The sequence below is a fragment of the Pristiophorus japonicus genome, chromosome 19, assembly GCF_044704955.1.
Source record: "Pristiophorus japonicus isolate sPriJap1 chromosome 19, sPriJap1.hap1, whole genome shotgun sequence".
Taxonomy (NCBI): Eukaryota; Metazoa; Chordata; class Chondrichthyes; family Pristiophoridae; genus Pristiophorus; species Pristiophorus japonicus.
In genome coordinates, this window is record NC_091995.1 from 77,610,845 (window position 1) to 77,630,090 (window position 19,246).

A 19,246-nucleotide genomic window follows, 5' to 3' on the forward strand; every position below is an offset into this window, starting at 1 on the left:
CTCTTGTGTGGGACCTTGTCGAAATCCTTCTGAAAGTCTAAATACATCACATCAACTGGTTCTCCCTTGTCCACTCTACTGGAAACATTCTCAAAAAATTCCAGAAGATTTGTCAAGCATGATTTCCCTTTCACAAATCTATGGGCAATGTGAGCCCCAATATCTATGGGGTAATGTGAGCATTAGTAGATCTTTAATAATTTGTAATCCCCGGCCCGAGGGGGTCATTAAGGTCCAATTCAAAGCATTACATTGAGCTCGCTGTTGAAACCGTGCTAAGCAAGTTGGCGTGAGGGGTACAGGAACTGAGAAGTGAGACGATAATTGCTCCTCCATTATTTACGGCCCCAGTGGTTTCCAGCCCCTGTTGCTCTTCTGAACCTATCAGAAAAGTTAGTTTGCTTTTATGGAGAAATAAAAATGACTTCACGCTGCTATCACTGACAAGTACAGCATGGATTTCGACAGCGGGCTGAATTTAATGCTTTCAAGAGGACCTTAATGACTGTGTCGGGCCTCAGGGATTGCAACTTATTAAAGTTGTGATAATTATTCATTGCACTGCTTACATTGCCCCATAGATGTCAAGTGCTTTTAAATGGATGGAACAATCTCTGTCCACGGTCAACCCACACTAAGAATAAGGCACGAAGAATTGCATTTATGTAGTGCCCCATCACATCCACAGGACATCGCAGAGTGCTTCTGGCTATGTGTCTGCCCGCAGCACCTACTGACGCACTCTGACTTTGAAAACTGTTCTCAATTTACTTATATATGCACTGCGAAAGACGCTTTATTGGTGTCAGCCTACCACCCAGGAGAGCACAAGGCACGCTGATATTTCAGCCCAATACTGAGGGAGACGAGACGTTAAATTTTAAATCAAAGTTCCAGTCTGCTCTCTCACGTGCACATAAATAAAATCCCAATCTCTATTTGAAGAACAGCAAAGAGCCCTCCCGGTGTCCTTGGCATGAATTTATTCATGAAATCATAGAGCACAGAAAATAGGAAATAAGGAGGAGGGATTCAGCCCATCATGCTGTCCAATTAGACCCACTCCCCACTCATTCCCCATTGTCCTGCTAATCACTCCCCTTCAAATATTTATCCAATTCCCTTCTGAAAGTTACTTTTGAATCTGTTTCAATCACCCTCAGGCAACCGTGATCAGGCAGCACGTTCCAGATCACAACTCACTCTGTAAACAAATACATTATTTTTATTTCACCTCTGGTTCTTTTGCCAATTATCTTAAATCTGTATCCTCTGAACATAAGAACATAATAGCAGCTGGAGCAGGCCATTCGGCCCCTTGAGCCTGCTCCGTCATTCAATTAGATCAGGGCTGATCTTCGACCTCAACTCCACTTTCCTGCACTGTCCCCATATCCCTTGACTCCCTTAATATCCAAAAATCTATCGATCTCTGTCTTGAATATACTCAAAGACTGAGCTTCCACAGCCCTCTGGGGTAGAGAATTCCAAAGATTCACCATCTCTGAGTGAAGACATTTCTCCTCATCTCAGTCTGAAATGGCCGACCCCTTATCCTGAGACTGTGACCCTTGGTTCTAGACTCCCCAGCCAGGGGGAAACATCCTTCCTGCATAGAAACATAGAAACATAGAAAATAGGTGCAGGAGTAGGCCATTCGGCCCTTCGAGCCTGCACCACCATTCAATATGATCATGGCTGATCATGCAACTTCAGTACCCCATTCCTGCTTTCTCTCCATACTCCTTGATCCCTTTAGCCGTAAGGGCCACATCTAACTCCCTTTTGAATATATCTAACGAACTGGCCTCAACAACTTTCTGTGGGAGAGAATTCCACAGGTTCACAATTCTCTGAGTGAAGACGTTTCTCCTCATCTCAGTCCTGTCAAGCCCTGTAAGAATTGTGTATGTTTCAATGAGATCACCTCTTATTCTTCTAAACTCTAGGGAATATAAGCTGAGAGCCCGAACTTGGTGGAAGTCAAGTTCCGCCCGTTTGCCACCCAAAGGACCGCCGAGATACCTGACGGTACTTTGGGTGGGAGTTTCGTGTAAAAGTCCTCGAAAGACCGCCCAGCGGCAAAAAAAACGCCGTGAATCTGGGCGGCAGCGGGCGGGAGCTCTCAATCTCGGCGGCAAATGTGATCCTTGCCAAAGTGCCGCCGAGGATTGAGTCTGGCCCAGGGAGGGGAGGAAATAAAAATTTTCACCCAAAAAAAAACCTCTGGAACACCTTCAGGGGGCTCCATCCACATAAGTTGCTGAAAAAAAAAATTAGAAGCAGTTCACTGACGTTTTTTTTGCGGGTCTTCATACTTACCGTTGGGGTTAGAGCTGCCTCCACGCAACGCTTCTCCTCCGCTGCCGCCGGCTCCCGCCCGGAGGAATCTGCCAGCTCGGCGGGCGGGAGGGCACTTACGCGCCTTTGCGCGCTAGCGGCCGTCAGCGGGCGGTTCCCAGCGGTCCTCCCCCTCCCCCGCCGACGGGAGGCCTAGTGGAAACTGGCACTGAGGGAGACCACCCAAAAAAACTCGCCGGCAGCGGGCGGTAAGGCCACCAAGTTCGGGCCCTCAGTCTCCTCAATCTCTCCTCATAGGACAATCCCTCCATCCCAGGAGTCAGTCTGGTGAACTCACTCTATGGCAAGTATATCCTTCCTCTGGTTACCGACCCTTTATTTAAATTTATTCGTTCCTGGGATGTGGGCGTCACCACCAAGGCCGGCATTTATTGCCCATCCCTAATTGCCCCTTGAGAAGGTGGCAGTGAGCTGTCTTCTTGAACCGCTGCAGTCCGTGTGGTGAAGGTGTTCCCACAGTACTGCTCGGGAGGAAGTTTGACCCGGCCATTGGAAACTGGATCGCCTTATTCATTCCAAAAATAAAAGCTTGTGATTTTGAACACCTCTATTACATGCCCCACTTTAAGAACACTGCACTGTTGGGATTGCACGCGCACTCACACACTCGGGTGATTCAGATATACTCACGAGCGTGTGATCCAGAGCCACGTGACAACAAGCTCGATAGTGTGATGGCAATCGGCTTTGCCAGAGTAGCTTTGCCTTGGGTTGTTGCGGGAGGCCTGGGGCGAGGGCAGGAAGGTTCAAACCTGCGCTAATTTTCTTGCCAGAGAGCATTGACCAGTGGACAGCAAGGTCAGAGGCCCCAAGCCTCAGCCTGAAGCGTTAATGGTTGGCATGTCTGACTGGCATCCTCAACGGCACAGCCAAGGCTTGCAAACTTGAAGTACTGTAAGTGTGAGGAGTAATTTCTTCTCTCAGAGGGTCGTGAATCTGTGGAATTCTCTGCCCCAGAGAGCGGTGGAGGCTGGGTCATTGAGTATATTTAAGGTGGAGATAGATTAATTTTTGAATGATAAGGGAGGTGAAGGGTTATGGGGATCAGGCGGGGAAGTGGAATTGAGCCCAAGATCAGATCAGCCGTGATCTTATTAAATGGCGGAGAAGGCTCGAGGGGCCGAATGGCCTACCCCTGCTCCTATTTCTTATGTTCTTATGTTCTTGTGTGAACGCACACATTGTCGTGCCGGGGCCTCGAGGCACATAATAAGAACATAAGAAATAGGAACAGGAGTAGGCCAAACGGCCCCTCGAGTCTGCTCCGCCATTCAATAAGATCATGGCTGGTCCGATCATGGACTCAGCTCCACTTCCCCACCCGCTCCCCATAACCCCTTATTCCCTTATCGTTTAAGAAACTGTCTATTTCTGTCTTAAATTTATTCAATGTCCCAGCTTCCACAGCTCTCTGAGGCAGCAAATTCTACAGATTTACAACTCTCTGAGAGAAGAAATTCCTCCTCATTTCAGTTTTAAATGAGCAGCCCCTTATTCTTAGATCATGCCCTCTAGATCTCGTTTCCCCCATCAGTGGAAACATCCTCTCTGCATCAAGCCCCCTCATAATCTTATACGTTTCGATAAGATCATCTCTCATTCTTCTGAATTTCAATGAGTAGAGGCCCAACCTACTCAATCTTTCCTCATAAGTCAACCCCCTCATCTCCGGAATCAACCTAGTGAACCTTCTCTGAACTGCCTCCAAAGCAAGTATATCCTTTGGTAAATATGGAAACCAAAACTGCACGCAGTATTCCAGGTGTGGCCTCACCAATACCGTATAAAGGTAGCAAGACTTGCCTGCTTTTATACTCCATCCCCTTTGCAATAAAGGCCAAGATACCATTGACCTTCCTGATCACTTGCTGTACTTGCATACAATCCTTTTGTGTTTCATGCACAAGTACCTCCAGGTCCCATTGTACTGCAGCACTTTGCAATCTTTCTCCATTTAAATAATAACTTGCTCTTTGATTTTTTTTCTACCAAAGTGCATGACCTCACATTATACTCCATCTGCCAAATTTTTGCCTACTCACTTAGCCTGTCTATGTCCTTTTGCAGATTTTTTGTGTCCTCCTCACACATTGCTTTTCCTCCCATCTTTGTATAATCAGCAAACTTGGCTACGTTACACTCAGTCCCTTCTTCCAAGTCGTTAATATAGATTGTAAACAGTTGGGGTCCCAGCACTGATCCCTGCAGCACCCCACTAGTTACTGGTTGCCAACCAGAGAATGAACCATTTATGCCGACTGGGGCTGACACGCCGGAGCTGACACTCCGGGGATGCTAACGTGGTCGGGTGTCAAACTCAGGCCCTGCCTTGTGGGTCCAGGTTGAATCTTCAAGAACCGCAGGCAACTCTCCCAGTGACCTGGCCAACACCGCCAAAGAACAGAAACCAAAGGGTTTCACTGACTGTTCGGCTCCTCGCTGTTTTTTTGGGATCTTGCTGTGCACATGGATGGCTGCCACGTTTGCCCACGTCACAACGGGCACCACTCCAAAGTAATCCTGTGCCAGCCAAGTGTTGTGAGACAGTCCTGGGAGACCTGACCATGCTCCAAGCAGAAGCAACTCTGATGTTTTTGAAGCAGTCAGGAGCACATTTGGTTGGCCGAGCGAACTTGCTGCGGCGTCCAATCAACGGAGCTGGAGGTCAGGTTTTGGCCAATTTTTGTTATTTTCAGTCGAGTGACGCCAAAACACAAGTCACGTCGGAGGATATTGCCATGCGAGAGGAGCGACAAGTGTATCTTCTTGCTCCTACACCACATTTGTTTGCAGATAAACACAGCGAGCGCCGGCAAATTATTTCAGCATTGCAATGGAGCCTGGTCACTCCATGTCCAACCATGCGGTGTGCTCCAGCAGGAGTCACTGGACAGCAAGTGGTTGGGTTTGTTCGCGGGGTACTGAGGCAAACTGTCGCAACGCCCCCCCCCCCCCCCCTCCGCCTGCTCCTCTGCTGCCTTCGCTAACTTAGCACAGGTAAAGGGTCAGACCAGGGAGCATCTGCTCCGCACGGCTCGGTTGCTACATCAAATAGTGACATTTGATGCCAAACAAATGGCGTTTGCCCTCCGTTTTATCGTGAAGGTGGTGACTCCTTCATGGGAAGGAGTCAAAAAGACAGCGGGACCTAATGAGCTACTGGCTTTTGTCCAGGAGTGGTTCCATTCTCAAGATCTCAAAGTTATCTCCATAAACTGTCTGCGCGGCTCACTGACAAACCTGGCTGGCCTCCAGCACAGCTCTCCGGCTGTTTATCGCCCCACTGTCCGCGAAATTGGACCCTTTGGGGGGCGGGAGGTGGGGGAGGGGGGGGGGGGTTCCGCGTCCTCCCCCTATCGCCCCCTAATCTGAGTTCCCCAACCTGATTGGTGCTGCCCACGGCCCAAGGAGCAGGCCGTCAGCCGGCCCGAATAGTGTCGAGGGGGCTTGTGAGAGAATAACCGAGTAAAGCCAGAGCCAAACCAGCGTCTCGCTAAATGCCCCAGTGCAGAACAAAGCAGAGGGAGCTTTTCCAGGCTGGCCTGTACTGGAACAGCTCAACTTAGTTCAAAAATAAAGACTTGCATTTCTATAGCGCCTTTCATAACCTCAGGAAACGTGCCGAAGCCCTTTGCAGCCGATGAAGTACTTTTGGAGTGCAGTCACTGTTGTAATGTGGGAAACGCGGCAGGCAATTTGCACACAGCAAGCTCCCACAAACGGCGATATGATAATGACCCAGATAATGTGCTCCAGTGACGTTGATTGAGGGATAAACATTGGCCCCGGGTCAAACTTGCAAGGGGAAACGTTGCTTCTAAGATAGGAGCTGGCGTGCTATGTTTCACCTCCACATGCCTGGGCTAAGGGTGGTCAGCCCACCAGGATTGCCAGGAGTTTCCGGGAATTAAAGATTCATCTCCAGGACACTGCCGCCAGCAATCCCTGAGTAAAACCCTCTCGCCTCTGAGTCAGCAGGTCGTGATTTCAAGTCCCACTGCAGGTGCACAAAAGTCTAGGCTGACACTCCCAGAGCAGTGCTGAGGGAGCGCTGCACTGTCGGAGGTGCCGTCTTCTGGATGAGATGTTAAACCGAGGCCCCATCTGCCCCCTCAGGTGGTTGTAAAAAAAAACCATGGCACTACTCGAGGGATAAATATTGACAGGTGTCCTGGCCAATATTCATCTTTCAACCAACATCACTAAAAACAGATTATCTGTCATAATCACATTGCTGTTTGTGGGAGCTTGCTGTGCGCAAATTGGCTGCCGCGTTTCCCACATTGCAACAGTGACTACAATTGAAAAGCACGCATTGGCTATGAAACGCTTTGGGAATATCTTGAGGTTATGAAGGAACAGACATAAGAGCATAAGAAATAGGAGCAGGAGGAGGCCATTTTGGCCCCTCGAGCCTGCTCTGCCATTTAATAAGATCATGGCTGATCTGATCTTGGCCTCAACTCCACTTCCCTGCCCACTCCCCATAACCTTTGACTCCCCTCTCGTTCAGAAATCTGTCTATCTCCACCTTAAATACATTCAACAACCCAGCCTCCACAGCTCTCTGGGGTAGAGAATTCCAAAGATTCACGACCCTCTGAGAGAAGAAATTCCTCTTCATTTCTGTCTTAAATGGGCGACCCCTTGTTCTGAAACTATGCCCCCGAGTTCTAGATTCCCCCACGAGGGGAAACATCCTCTCTGCATCTACCCTGTCCAGCCCCCTCAGAATCTAATACGTTTCAACAAGATCCCCTCAGGCGCTATATAGATGCAAGTCTTTCTTTTTTAGGATGATTCATTTGTATTACAAGCAATCTTATTCTTTCATACAGTAGTAGCAAAGCAAATGAAACATCAATATCCAAGTTGGATATCCAGGCCAAAGCTTGCAGCATGGACCTCCTCCACGCAATGAAGGCGACGGAAACGCTATAGACAGTATTGAAGCTTCGTAGACTCACTCTTGTCTCACACATGACCGGTGTGGCTCCATTTAATTCCTGTACATGTATCCAGAAGCACTCACACACTTTACTGCGAGGGTAAACTGTCTGAGCAAGCTGAAACCACAGGACACTCACTGCTCTGAGTTATTTACAGGCCAAGAAATCCAAGCAATCTGTTCATAATTGCTTGGGGCTGCACGCACTTATAATGCGGTGTGAAAATTCCTCAAATATATATTTTCTTAATGCGTTCTGTCAGATCTTTGAGTTCAGTTTGGCTCAATTCCCTCGTCTGTGTTGAGTTCGCTGAGCTCGTCCGGATAGGGGGTTGCGGGGGGAGGAGGATCTAAAGTTTGCCTCAGTGCCTCTGGGCCGAGGAATAAAAAAAACAATTTATTTAGGACTCCTGCTTCTGATTGGTGTCTGGAGACCCTTCTGTTGAAGGGTGGGCGTCGGCTGAGGAGACGACTGCGCTCAGCTGCGACACCTTTCCTGGTCGAATAGTGTGCCAAAATACTCAACGTCAAGTCCCGCACTTGAAGAGTAGCCAATCGGGAACGGTGGTGCAGGCTGACCAGTCCCTATGAACATCACATGTCAGGCTGGAGGGTGTATTAAGCATAAGCTTCTCCCTGACAACGGAGGCAGCTCGAGCCTGGAGCAGCTGGAGGGAGATTTAAACATCAGCGTCTCCCTGACAACGGAGGCAGCCCGAGCCTCGAGTAGCTGGAGGAAGATTTAAACATCAGTGTCTCCCTGACAACGGAGGCAGCTTGTGCCTGGAGCAGCTGGAGGGAGATTTAAACATCAGTGTCTCCCTGACAACGGAGGCAGCTCAAGCCTGGAGCAGCTGGAGGGAGATTTAAACATCAGCGTCTCCCCTGACAATGGAGGCAGCTCGAGCCTGGAGCAGCTGGAGGGAGATTTAAACATCTGCGTCTCCCTGACAATGGAGGCAGCTCGAGCCTGGAGCTATTACAAGAGGACAAAATGAGAAAATAAAGGAATAAAATGATGACATCACAAGGATGGAGGACAGTGATTGATTCTTCCAAATTAATTGAATCATTGGGCAGGGAATGAATCTTAAAGAAAGCTAACAACTGATTTAATTTGCTTCAATTGCTGATTTTCTAATTTTAACTTAATTTATAATTATGGTATATATTATTTAATTTTGTTTAATTATAATTAATCTTTATTATACTGATTTTACTATTGTATACTCCTTATTGAATTATTTACAATGTAATTTGAATTTAAATTTTTTTTAAAATTTTTAAAAATGTATTTTTTGAGCTTTTTCTATCTGCGTGCGCATTTTGGCTGCTGCTTCGGACCCAAGCCTTTAATCTCTTTTTACACTTCCTTGTCAAGCTTTTTCTCTCTTTCCCTCAATGGTCAATTTCTAACGTGTTGCAAAATGGTTGTGAAGCACGTTGGGACGTTTTACTACGTTAAAGGCGCAATATAAATAAACGTTATTAATATTTTTATTATTATTAAATACATTACATCTGTATTACCGTCTGTTAGCAGGGGTCAGTGGGGGAGGGGAGAGAGCTGGATTGGGGCGGAGGGTCGCGTGAAATAGACAAAATGATACAGACATTGGCCTTATATGGAGCAGAATGGGGGGAGGGGGGACGGAGCTGCATCAGACCTGATGGTGTCTGAGAGTGCTGACTCAAATTTCAGGCCCTGAGGCCCTTTCCTTTAGGAGACTCGGGATAAATCTTTCTTTTAATTCATCCAAGGGATGTGGGAGTTGCTGACAAGGCCGGCATTTATTTCCCATCCCTAATTGCCCCTTGAAAAGGTGGTGGTGAGTCGCCTTCTTGAACCACTGCAGTCCATCGTGGCAACAACAACAACTTGTATTTATAAAGCGCCTTTAATGTAGTGAAACGTCCCAAGGCGCTTCACAGGGGTGTTATGAGACCAAAAAAACTTGTCAAAGGGGTAGGTTTTAAGGATCGTCTTAAAGGAGGAAAGAGAGGTAGAGAGGCGGAGAGGTTTAGAGTTCCAGAGCTTGGGGCCCAGGCAACAGAAGGCATGGCCACCGATGGTTGAACAGTTATAATCAGGGATGCTCAGGAGGGCAGAATTAGAGGAGCGCAGAGATCTCGGGGGGTTGTGGGGCTGGAGGAGATTACAGAGATAGGGAGGGGCGAGGGTCATGGAGGGATTTGTAAACAAGGATGAGAATTTTGAAATTGAGGCGTTGCTGAACCTGGAGTGAAAGCAGGTCGGCGAGCACAGGGATGATGGGTGAGTGGGACTTGGTGCGAGTTAGGGCACAGGCAGACGAGTTTTGGATCACCTCGAGTTTACATAGGATAGAATGTGGGAGGCCGGCCAGGAGTGTGTTGGAACAGTCAAGTCTATAGGTAAGAAAGACATGGATGAGGGCTTCTGCAGTGGATGAGCTGAGGCAGGGGCAGAGACGGACATTTTATTTGATGCGACAGGGTGGTTTGCTAGGCCATTTCAGAGGGCAATGAAGAGTCAAACACATTGCTGTGGGTCTGGAGTCACATATAGGCCAGACCTGGTAAGGACGGCAGATTTCCTTCCCTAAAGGACGTTAGTGAACCAGATGGTTTTTTACAACAATTGGTAGTTGCATGGTCACCATTACTGATACTAGCTTTTTATTCCAAATTTGGACAAATTCCCTAACTGCCGTGGTGGGATTTGAAGTCACGTTTCTGGATTATTAGTCCAGTAACATAACCACTATACTACCGTACCCACTGATCGACAGAAATCAGGCAGTTTAAACAGTGAGAAATTGGGGAGGGGAAGAGGTTTCTGAGCATATTGGTACATCCCCCCCACCCCCCTATATGGGGATAGAGTGGGAAGGTGGAGTTGAGGTGATCTTAACGAGTGGCGGAGCAGGCTCGAGGGATCGAATGGCCTACTCCTGCTTCTATTTCTTAAGTTCTTATATATCTCTAATGCCTTTACCTAGCGGTATTATAAGATATTGTCATGCAACCTTTAGCCTCTAACACAAGTTCTAGGACTAGGAAATATTGTAACGTCTGGTTGATACTCTTTATTAAATCAGTTCAATGAGATAACAAGACACGACCCCTTACATGCAGTAATATGGGATATGGTACCAATACTCACGCACCAAGATCTGCTCAGGAGGTCACAAGTGTGCCGTCTTGAGTGCTTACACTATCTTCAGCAAGATTTGATTGAAGTTCCCCAGAAGCTCCAGTGTGTTTAATTATAGCTTTAATTATGTAGGACAAATGTGGACACCATATGTCCGTGCATTCTGTGTGTATACTGTTGATATGTAAGTTTGTTAAGAGGTGATGTGAGCTGCTACTGTTTGTTGTGAATACCCTGGATGTCTTCGGCTGTTTATTACACTACGCATGTTTCCACAAGAGCCCTCCGTCTCTCTCTGTGCCATTCAAAGTCTCAACCCTTCCCAGTACATCCGTGACATAACCTCTTATTCAAACCTCCTTGATTGCTTTATTACATACCTATTATATTTCTTCTCTCTTCTGATGGATGGTCAATGAGCTAATGTCTCCCACACTCCAGGCCCGACCTTGTATAGCCATTGCAGAATAAGTCGTTAATATATTTTAATAGTACAGATGCATTTAAGGGAAAGCTAGATAAGTACATGAGGGAGAAAGGACGGGAAGGATAGGCTGATAGGATGGACCATAAACACCGGCACAGACCAGTTGGACCAAATGGCCTGTTTCTGTGTTGCAAAATTTGTCATATTTACTCCAGCTATTCTACCTGATACATCTATACTTACACAGGGGTGCTCCTCACAGACCCCATCTATGGTACAAACCTGGGTCCATCTTAGCTCATCCAGCTCACCCGCCCGCCCCACCCTCCCGTCAGAAATCTCATTTTTATTTCTCCACTCCCCTCACCAAAAGTCCATCTCAAGTGCCCGCAGGATATTGCACCGTGGGGAGCATCACAGAGCAGTCCAAACCCATCTTCGCCTGATGCTCACTCTCTGACCCGGGGTCTAAAGTCCAACTGCAGCACCCCGAGCCCGGCTCTGGTCAGTTTGGGTCGCTCTGCGCTCGGCCACATGGGCCTCGTGGCCCGGTGCAGCTCAGTGAAGCTGACACTCGGCTTCCTGTCTCAGTCTCTCTGCGTTTCAGTTTCTTACCAGATATTCAACCATAAATGGTCTTGACAAAAAGGAAGTTATTGAGATAATTACTGCGTAATTTAAAAAAATTCATTCATGTGCGTCGCGGGCAAGGTCTGCATTTATTGTCTACCCCTAATTGCCCCTCGAGAAGATGGCGGTGAGCCTCCTTCTTGAACTGCGGCAGTCCGTTTGCTGAAGGTACAGGTTGAACTTCCCTTATCCGGAACCCTAGGGACCTGGCCTGTTCCGGATAAGGGATTTTTCAAGACGAGGGGTGGTCACGTTAAATTGGATGGTACAGGTACTCATAGGCTATCCCTCGGAATCGGTGGGTGGCTGAACAGTCCAATACGAGAACCACAGTCCCTGTCACAGGTGGGGCAGATAGTCATTGAGGGAAGGGGAGGGTGGGACAAGTTTGCCGCACGCTCTTTCCACTGCCTGTGCTTGCTTTCTGCATGCTCTCGGCGACAAGACTTGAGGTGCTCAGCACCCTCCCGGATGCGCTTCCTCCATTTAGGGCGGTCTTTGGCCAGGGTCTCCCAGGTGTCAGTAGGGATGTTGGACTTTATCAGGGAGGCTTTGAAGGTGTCTTTGTAACATTTCTGCTGCCCACCTTTGGCTCGTTTGCCGTGAAGGAGTTCCGAGTAGAGCGCTTGCTTTGGGAGTCTCGTGCCTGGCATGCGAACAATGTGGCCTGCCCAGCGGAGCTGGTCAAGTGTGGTCAGTGCTTTGATGCTGGGCTGGTCAAGGACGCTAAGGTACAGGGGATAGCGGGCCTGGCTGGCTTGGGGCTGGGAGTGTGGCAGAGAGATCGTGGGCAAGGGGAGGGGTGGGGTGCGGTGGATCGCGGGGTCAGGCCAGCGATTGCGGGAGTCGGCAGCAAGGAAGGACTTCAATTTGTTCATGTCGGAGTTCTGCGCATGTACCACCCGGTGGCCGGGAATGGTTCTGGACAAGGGGTGGTTCCGGATAAGGGAGTTCTGGATAAGGGAGGTTTGACCTATTCTCCCACAGTGCTGTTAGGGAGGGAGTTGTCACATACATTGTGATAGCAATTTGGTACTGTCTTGCTGGGCCATTTCAGAGAGGCAGTTAAGAGTTAACCACATTGCTGTGGGTCTGGAGATTTCCTTTCCTAAAGGGCATTAATGAACCACATGGGTTTTTTGTGGTCACCATTACTGGCACTAGCTTTTTATTCCAAATTTATTTAATTAACTGAATTTAAATTCCACAGCTGCCGTGGTGGGATTTGAACTCGGATCTCCGGATCATTAGTCCAGGACCCTTTGGGTTACTGATCCAGTAACAGTAACCGCTTTGCTGCCTTTCCTGTAATATTTCGAGTTGTTGCAGACTGCTTGTAGGACTGAGTGCAGCTGTCCAGCATTTACACAGTCCTGGGACTGAGTAAAGAATGAGGTGTGGATCTTAACCGGTCACCCCGCAGGCAAGTGCAACTGGGTCACGGTGTAAAAGCCTGTAGCAAGAAGTTGCACACAGGAGACCGGTAACATTTGTATAGGCCAGGGTTGTCACAGTCTCCGAATCAGGGGTTGGCCAATTAGGACTGAGATGAGAAGAAATTTCTTCACTCGAAGGCTGGTGAACTTTTGGAATTCTCCAGCTCAGAGGGCTGTGGAGGCTCAGTCTTTGAGTATATTCAAGACAGAGATCGATGGATTTTTGGATATTAAGGGAATCAAGGGATATAGGGATAGTGCAGGAAAGTGGAGTTGAGGTAGCAGATCAGCCATGATCTTATTGAATGGTGGAGCAGGCTTGAGGGGCCGAATGGCCGACTCCTGCTCCTTGTTCTTATGTCCAGTACATTAGCCACTTGCCACAACTCTTTTGGGGGAACAAAATAAACATTAGATCAAGTGCCCCCCTGATCTGGGGGACACTCCAGACACTTTTAACTGCCCTCTTTTTTTATATTTTGTTTTTGTGGGGTTTTTTTGTGATTTTTTTTTGGGCTCTAAAACCATAATTTACAAGTGTCCACTTTCAAAGGGGAGGGGGACACTAAGATTTGAACTCGGATCACTAGATTCAAAGTCCAGAGTGCTCACCATTACACCATTAAACCAACGATCTTGGGAATCCAGATGTGGCCAAATGTATTTCTGATTAGTAAACGAACAATCGCCACCATGGATGGGCAATTCATTTCGATATTCAGTCTCTCACAGCGTATGAATGTGAACGCTAAGCTTTTTGTGCGTTTGTTGCTAAAATGGTAAGAAATGGTAAAACATTTTTTTTGGGATCCTTGTGATTGCTTTACGTCCTTGGGTACTGAACAGCAGCAGATGTTTGCTAAGTAGATATACACGGGAAGTACATTCACCTGTATTGTATGAGTGTATGGACAGCATAGAAACATAGAAACATAGAAATTTACAGCACAGAAGGAGGCCATTCCGGCCCATCGTGTCCGCGCCGGCCGACAAAAAGCCGCACGGCCCTCGGTCAGCAGCCCTGAAGGTGACATATAAACCTATGAACAATGAACAATGGCGGAAAGGTAAAGAGCACCCGGCCCAACCAGTCCGCCCCACACAACTGCGACACCCCTTGCACCGAAACATTCTACATTCCACCCTAACCGGAACCATGTGATCTCCTGGGAGAGGCAAAAAACCAGACAAAAATCCAAGGCCAATTGGGGAAAAGAATTGAGAAAAATTCTCCTCCGACCTATCCAGACGATCGAAACAGGCATGTTTGACTAAAGTTTGACAGAGACATAATAAGTGAGTGGACAAAAACGTGGCAGACGGAGTTCAATGTGGGGACGAGAGAGGTCATCCACTTTGGAACCAAGAAAGACGCATTGGAATATTTTCCAAATGGCAAGAGATTATAGATACTGTTCAGGAGCAAAGGGGTTTAGGGGCTGGAAATGAGCCAGACCATCGCACGTTTTAGCGCAGATTTTTTTTGCGTTAAAACTGCTTTTTTGTTCTTAAAAGTACAGGAAGTACACAAACTTACCCAAAATTTAAGAATGGTGTTTTCAAAATATCGCCGAAAAGCGAATTGCCAAGGTGCACATGCAAAAGCATCGCACCGCCTAAATTTGGCTGTTCGGCGAACCCGTTCTCGGGTGAAAAAAAACGCATGAGAAAAGCCTGCGATGCAGCCTCAGAAATGTCGGTAAGTAGGAAGACCTGCAAACAAGGTAAGTTAAAGTTCTTATTTTTTTAATTCTTTTGCAGCGATTACTTAGTTAAGAGTCTTACAAATGTTTTTTGTTTTTTTGCAATTTTTTTGTGCGTTTTTTTCTCCACTCCCAAGGGCCTGTATTTTTGGCTAAAGTTGGCGAGATCGCGGTTTCCGCTGCGAATCCTCGTGCAACGCCGATTTTTCACACCAGGCGTATTTTGTGGCCAAATTTACCACCTTAAGAAATGGCTACATTTTTATTCTTGTTTCTTCACAAAAACTTATCAAATAATGACAGGCTGGAGAATTTCTAGCCCGAGGGGGTCAGTGTACACGAATCACTAAAAGCTACTGCTTTTAGTCTAAAAAGTAATCACGGACGCTAATGGGATTTTGGGCTTTAGTTCAAGGAGGTTGGACTATAACAGTGAGGAAGTGATGCTTCAGTTATACAGAGCCTTTGTCAGACCTCCATCTGGAGCCCTGCGTTCAGTTCTATGCACCGCACCTCAGGAAGGCTATATTGGTCTTGGAGTGGGTGTAATGCAGATTTAAAGAAAGACTTGGATTTATATAGCGCCTTTCACGACCACCAAACGTCCCAAAGCACTTTACAACCAATAAAATACTTTTTGAAATGCAGTCAGTGGTAATGTAGGAAACGCCAATTTGCGCACAGCAAGCTCCCACACACAGCAATGTGATAATGACCAGATTATCCGTTTTAGTGGTGTTGATTGAGGGATAAATATTGGCCCCAGGGATAGACTCCGCTGCTGTTCTTCGAAATAGTGCCACGGGATCTTTTACGTCTACCTGAGGGGGCAGATGGGGCCTCAGTTTAATGTCTCATCTGCAAGACAGCACCTCTGACAGTGCAGCAATGGGATTGTCACCTTGGATTTTTGTGCTACATGTACCTGGAATGGGACTTGAACCCACAACCATTCTGACTCAGAAGGGGAGTGTGCTACCCACTGAGCCACAGCTGATACACTCGCTTACCAACATGATACCGTGACTTAAAGCATTAAATTATGGGGAGGTTGCATCGACTTTGGATGCATTCCCTTGAGTTCAGAAGGTTCAGCGGTGATCTCATTGAGGCATTTAAAATGATTAAGGGATTCGATAAAGTAGAGAAAGAAAAGCTATGTCCTCTGGTGATGGAATCAAGAACAAAGGGGTCCAGTCTTAAAATTGGAGCCAGGCCATTGAGGAGTGAAAGCAGAAAGTGCTTCTTCACAGTGGAAATCAGTAGTTCACTGCTGGATGTTGTGTCAATAAGCATTTTCAAAACTGAGATCGGCAGATTTATAGTCTGTGAAGGTATCAAGGGGCGTGGATCAAAGGCGGGTAAAGACAATGGGGGCCGAAACTTCCCCCTCAGAAAGGCCCGCTAGCGTCTCGGGGAGATTTTTACCCGGGTGTGGTGGCCAAAGCGCCCCCCCCCTGCCTCCACCGCCCTGGAATTGCCCCCCGGTTGAAAAGTGGTTTGCGCCACACCCCGCGATTAGCGTACCGGCGCGGCGATGATGTAATTGCCGTGCGCGCCGACCCCTTTGCGGCCCCTTCGGGGGACGTCGCCCCACGGGACGCCGAGGTTAGCACAGGGCGATGCCACCGACAGCTTTCTCAGGCTGGTGCGTCCCGGCTGTCTGTCTACAGCCACCGAGAATAGATTCGAAAATCTTGCGTCTGCACGCACTTTCTGCCACCATTTCCTATTTTAAATTCCGACCTTCCCATTCCTACTTGAAACCGCCTCTGTAAACAGGTCATGCCAGTTGATGGCGCTGCAGCGCCACCACTGGCAGGAAGTGTAATGACAGTGTGACATGTTTACATTGCCAATTTTCATTATTGATCTGGGCGTAGAAATGATAGAAAGAGTAAAGCAAAAGCAGAATCCTGCGGATGCTGGAAATTCTGAAATATAAACAGAAAATGCTAGAAATACTCAGCAGGTCAGGCAGCGTCTGTGGGGAGAGAGACAGAGTTCACGTTTCAGGTCGATGACCCTTCGTCAGAACTGGAAAATATTACAGATGTAACAGGTTTTTAAACAAATGCAGAGGCAGGGTAAAGGGTGGCGGTGGAGAGGGAGAAAAGACCAAAAGGGAAGGTCTGTGATAGGGTGGCAGGCAGGAGAGATTAAATGACAAAGGGGATGACGGAGATGGTAATGAGGCAAGTAAAGAAACATGAGATGGGTCTAGAGGAGGTGTAAATGGGAATGTCAGAATCACCAACAGCAGCTGCTGCCCGAAAAATGGGGGCAGAGGTTATAATCTGAAATTGTTGAACTCGATGTTGAGTCTGGAAGGCTTTCGATTCGACCGGCCTTTCATCCTATCCCCTCCCCTCTCTCCCTGCCTCTGTCCCCGATAAAGTGCAACATTCCCACCGACACCTGGGAATCCCTGGCCAAAGACCGCCCTAAGTGGAGGAAGAGCATCCGGGAGGGCGCTGAGCACCTCGAGTCTCATCGCCGAGAGCATGCAGAGACCAAGCGCAGGCAGCGGAAGGAGCGTGCGGCAAATCAGACTCCCTGCCCACCCTTTCCCTCAACCACTGTCTGTCCCACCTGCGACAGGGACTGGAATTCCCGTATTGGACTGTTCAGTCACCGAAGAACACATTTTTAGAGTGAAAGCTGTTGTATATGCTGACTATGGATATACTCTCTGTGTAGTCACTGTGAGATTGTATAAGATGGAGACTTGTTTACCTGATGTACTATCAATAAGGTTCACATCGTGTACATACATGCTGGCACCACTAGAGGGTGCAACTGGTGGAGACCAGGGGTTTCCTGCCCTGGTGGCAGGGCCCTGTATAAAAGGCTGCACACCATACTTGCACAGCACTCTGGAATTTGGAATAAAGGACCAAGGTCACTACAGTTCAAGTACAACACATTGCCTCGTGGAGTCATTCATAAGTACACTATAGACATAACAGAAGCAAGTCTTCCTCGATTTCGAGGGACTGCCTATGATGATGGTGATGACTTGCTTTAAACCTGTTCCATCTGTAACTTTTTCCAGTTCTGACGGGAGGTCACCGACCCGTGACGTTAACTCTGTTTCGTTCTCCGCAGTTGCCGCCTGACCTGCTGAGCGTTTCCAGCATTTTCTATTTCTACTATAAAAGCAGTAACATGATCTTAAAATGGGGGCTGAACCCCCCCCCACCCCGCCCCCCTGCGGCCCTAGGTACAACAGTTGTCTGCTTCACTCAGAGACTACACTTGGCCTTGACACCCGCCTGCAATACCGCGGGAGGCCGACGAGCACATTTAAAGGCTCCCCCTTTCCCCCCCCCACCCGCGACACATCGGACTCGGTTAGGCCGCGTTACGCTCTCTTACCTGGACATGTTCATCTCGGTCTGAGGTCCCCGGGCCTTCTCCAGGCCGAGTTTGGTGAAGATGCCCACCAGCACCATGATGGCCACCACCCCGCAGATGATGTAGACGATCATGTTGGTCTTGTCCTTCTCTGGGTCCTCGATGGTGTCGTCCACCTTGACGGGGGGCGTGCCGGTGTTGGCCCAGTTTGGCGTGTCGTAGTTGGTGCAGGTGCTCTGGTCCAAGCGGTCGTGCTGAAACTCGCAGCAGAAGCGGTAGCCGCAGGTGCCGCAGCAGTACAGGTAGGTGCCCGCGTTGCAGTTGAACGGTGGGTCCCACTGTCCCATCACGTCGTAGTAGCCTCGGCACCGGTCCGAGTTCAGGGGGGCCTCCGTCGACCCCAGGGTGACCTCCAAGGGGGAGGCCTTGGTCCCGTTGGCGGACTGCCCGTCCAACTGGTCCACCTTGCCGCTGTGCGCGCTGGCCCAGATCAGCACCTGCCCCGTCACGAAGTAGCCCCACAGCCCAATCATCAAGCGGAACTCCATGGCCACGTGCATCCAACACGGGCGCAGAAGGCCGGCGAGGAACGTGCGGTCTAAGTTACAGCTAACTCTTCCTGAAGGTCAAGCTGACGCCACTCGGGAGGGGTTGGAACTCAAAGTACTCGGGCGAGCTTGGAAGATGACGACAGAGGCAGCAACATGCAGCTTCGAGAGACAGTCCAACACTGAAGCCAGCCTCCCAGAGGTCCTTTTCTTTGTGTGTGTGTGTGTGTGCGAGGGATCTTGGACAGCTGCCAATGCTCCAGATCTGCTGTTATGATGAGCTGGAGGGAGAGACAGTAAATTACATCATTGCTCGAACCCTGTAGGAACCAGGATAGACACAGACCCATAAAAACTCATCGTCGTACTCAATAAAACACAGAGCCCTTCATTCAGGATTCAACACGGCAAACAACACTCAAGCATTTTGACTGCGATTGTCTTTGGACATTTGATCCACCATTTAGTTAAAAGCTATTCCTGCTGGTACCATATATCAGATTTATTGGACACATTCGCCTCCTCCTCTCCTCAGCAACATGTTGTTTCCCTTCAGTGGGTGCTGGGTGCGGACATTCTGGTCTGTTGCGGTCTCCCCAGCTACTGAGACTGTGACTTTATATAGGTTGAGGGGGCTAGATGCTCTGTGGGGGCAATGGTCGAGTGTAGTCAAACTCGACCAGCTCTGTTGGGCAGGCCA

The 19,246-nt window shown here is 48.4% G+C and overlaps 1 protein-coding gene across 1 annotated transcript in view; it reads right to left on the reverse strand.

Annotated features, from left to right (window-relative positions):
- The window catches only part of LOC139230271 (protein shisa-9-like), a 148,119-nt gene extending 129,573 nt beyond the window's left edge, over positions 1-18,546 (reverse strand). The window contains exon 1 of the mRNA XM_070862099.1: positions 18,020-18,546. Within this exon, the coding sequence (XP_070718200.1) occupies positions 18,020-18,546 (527 nt within the window). The remainder of the gene's footprint in view (positions 1-18,019) is intronic.
- Between the last annotated feature and the right edge of the window lie 700 nt (positions 18,547-19,246).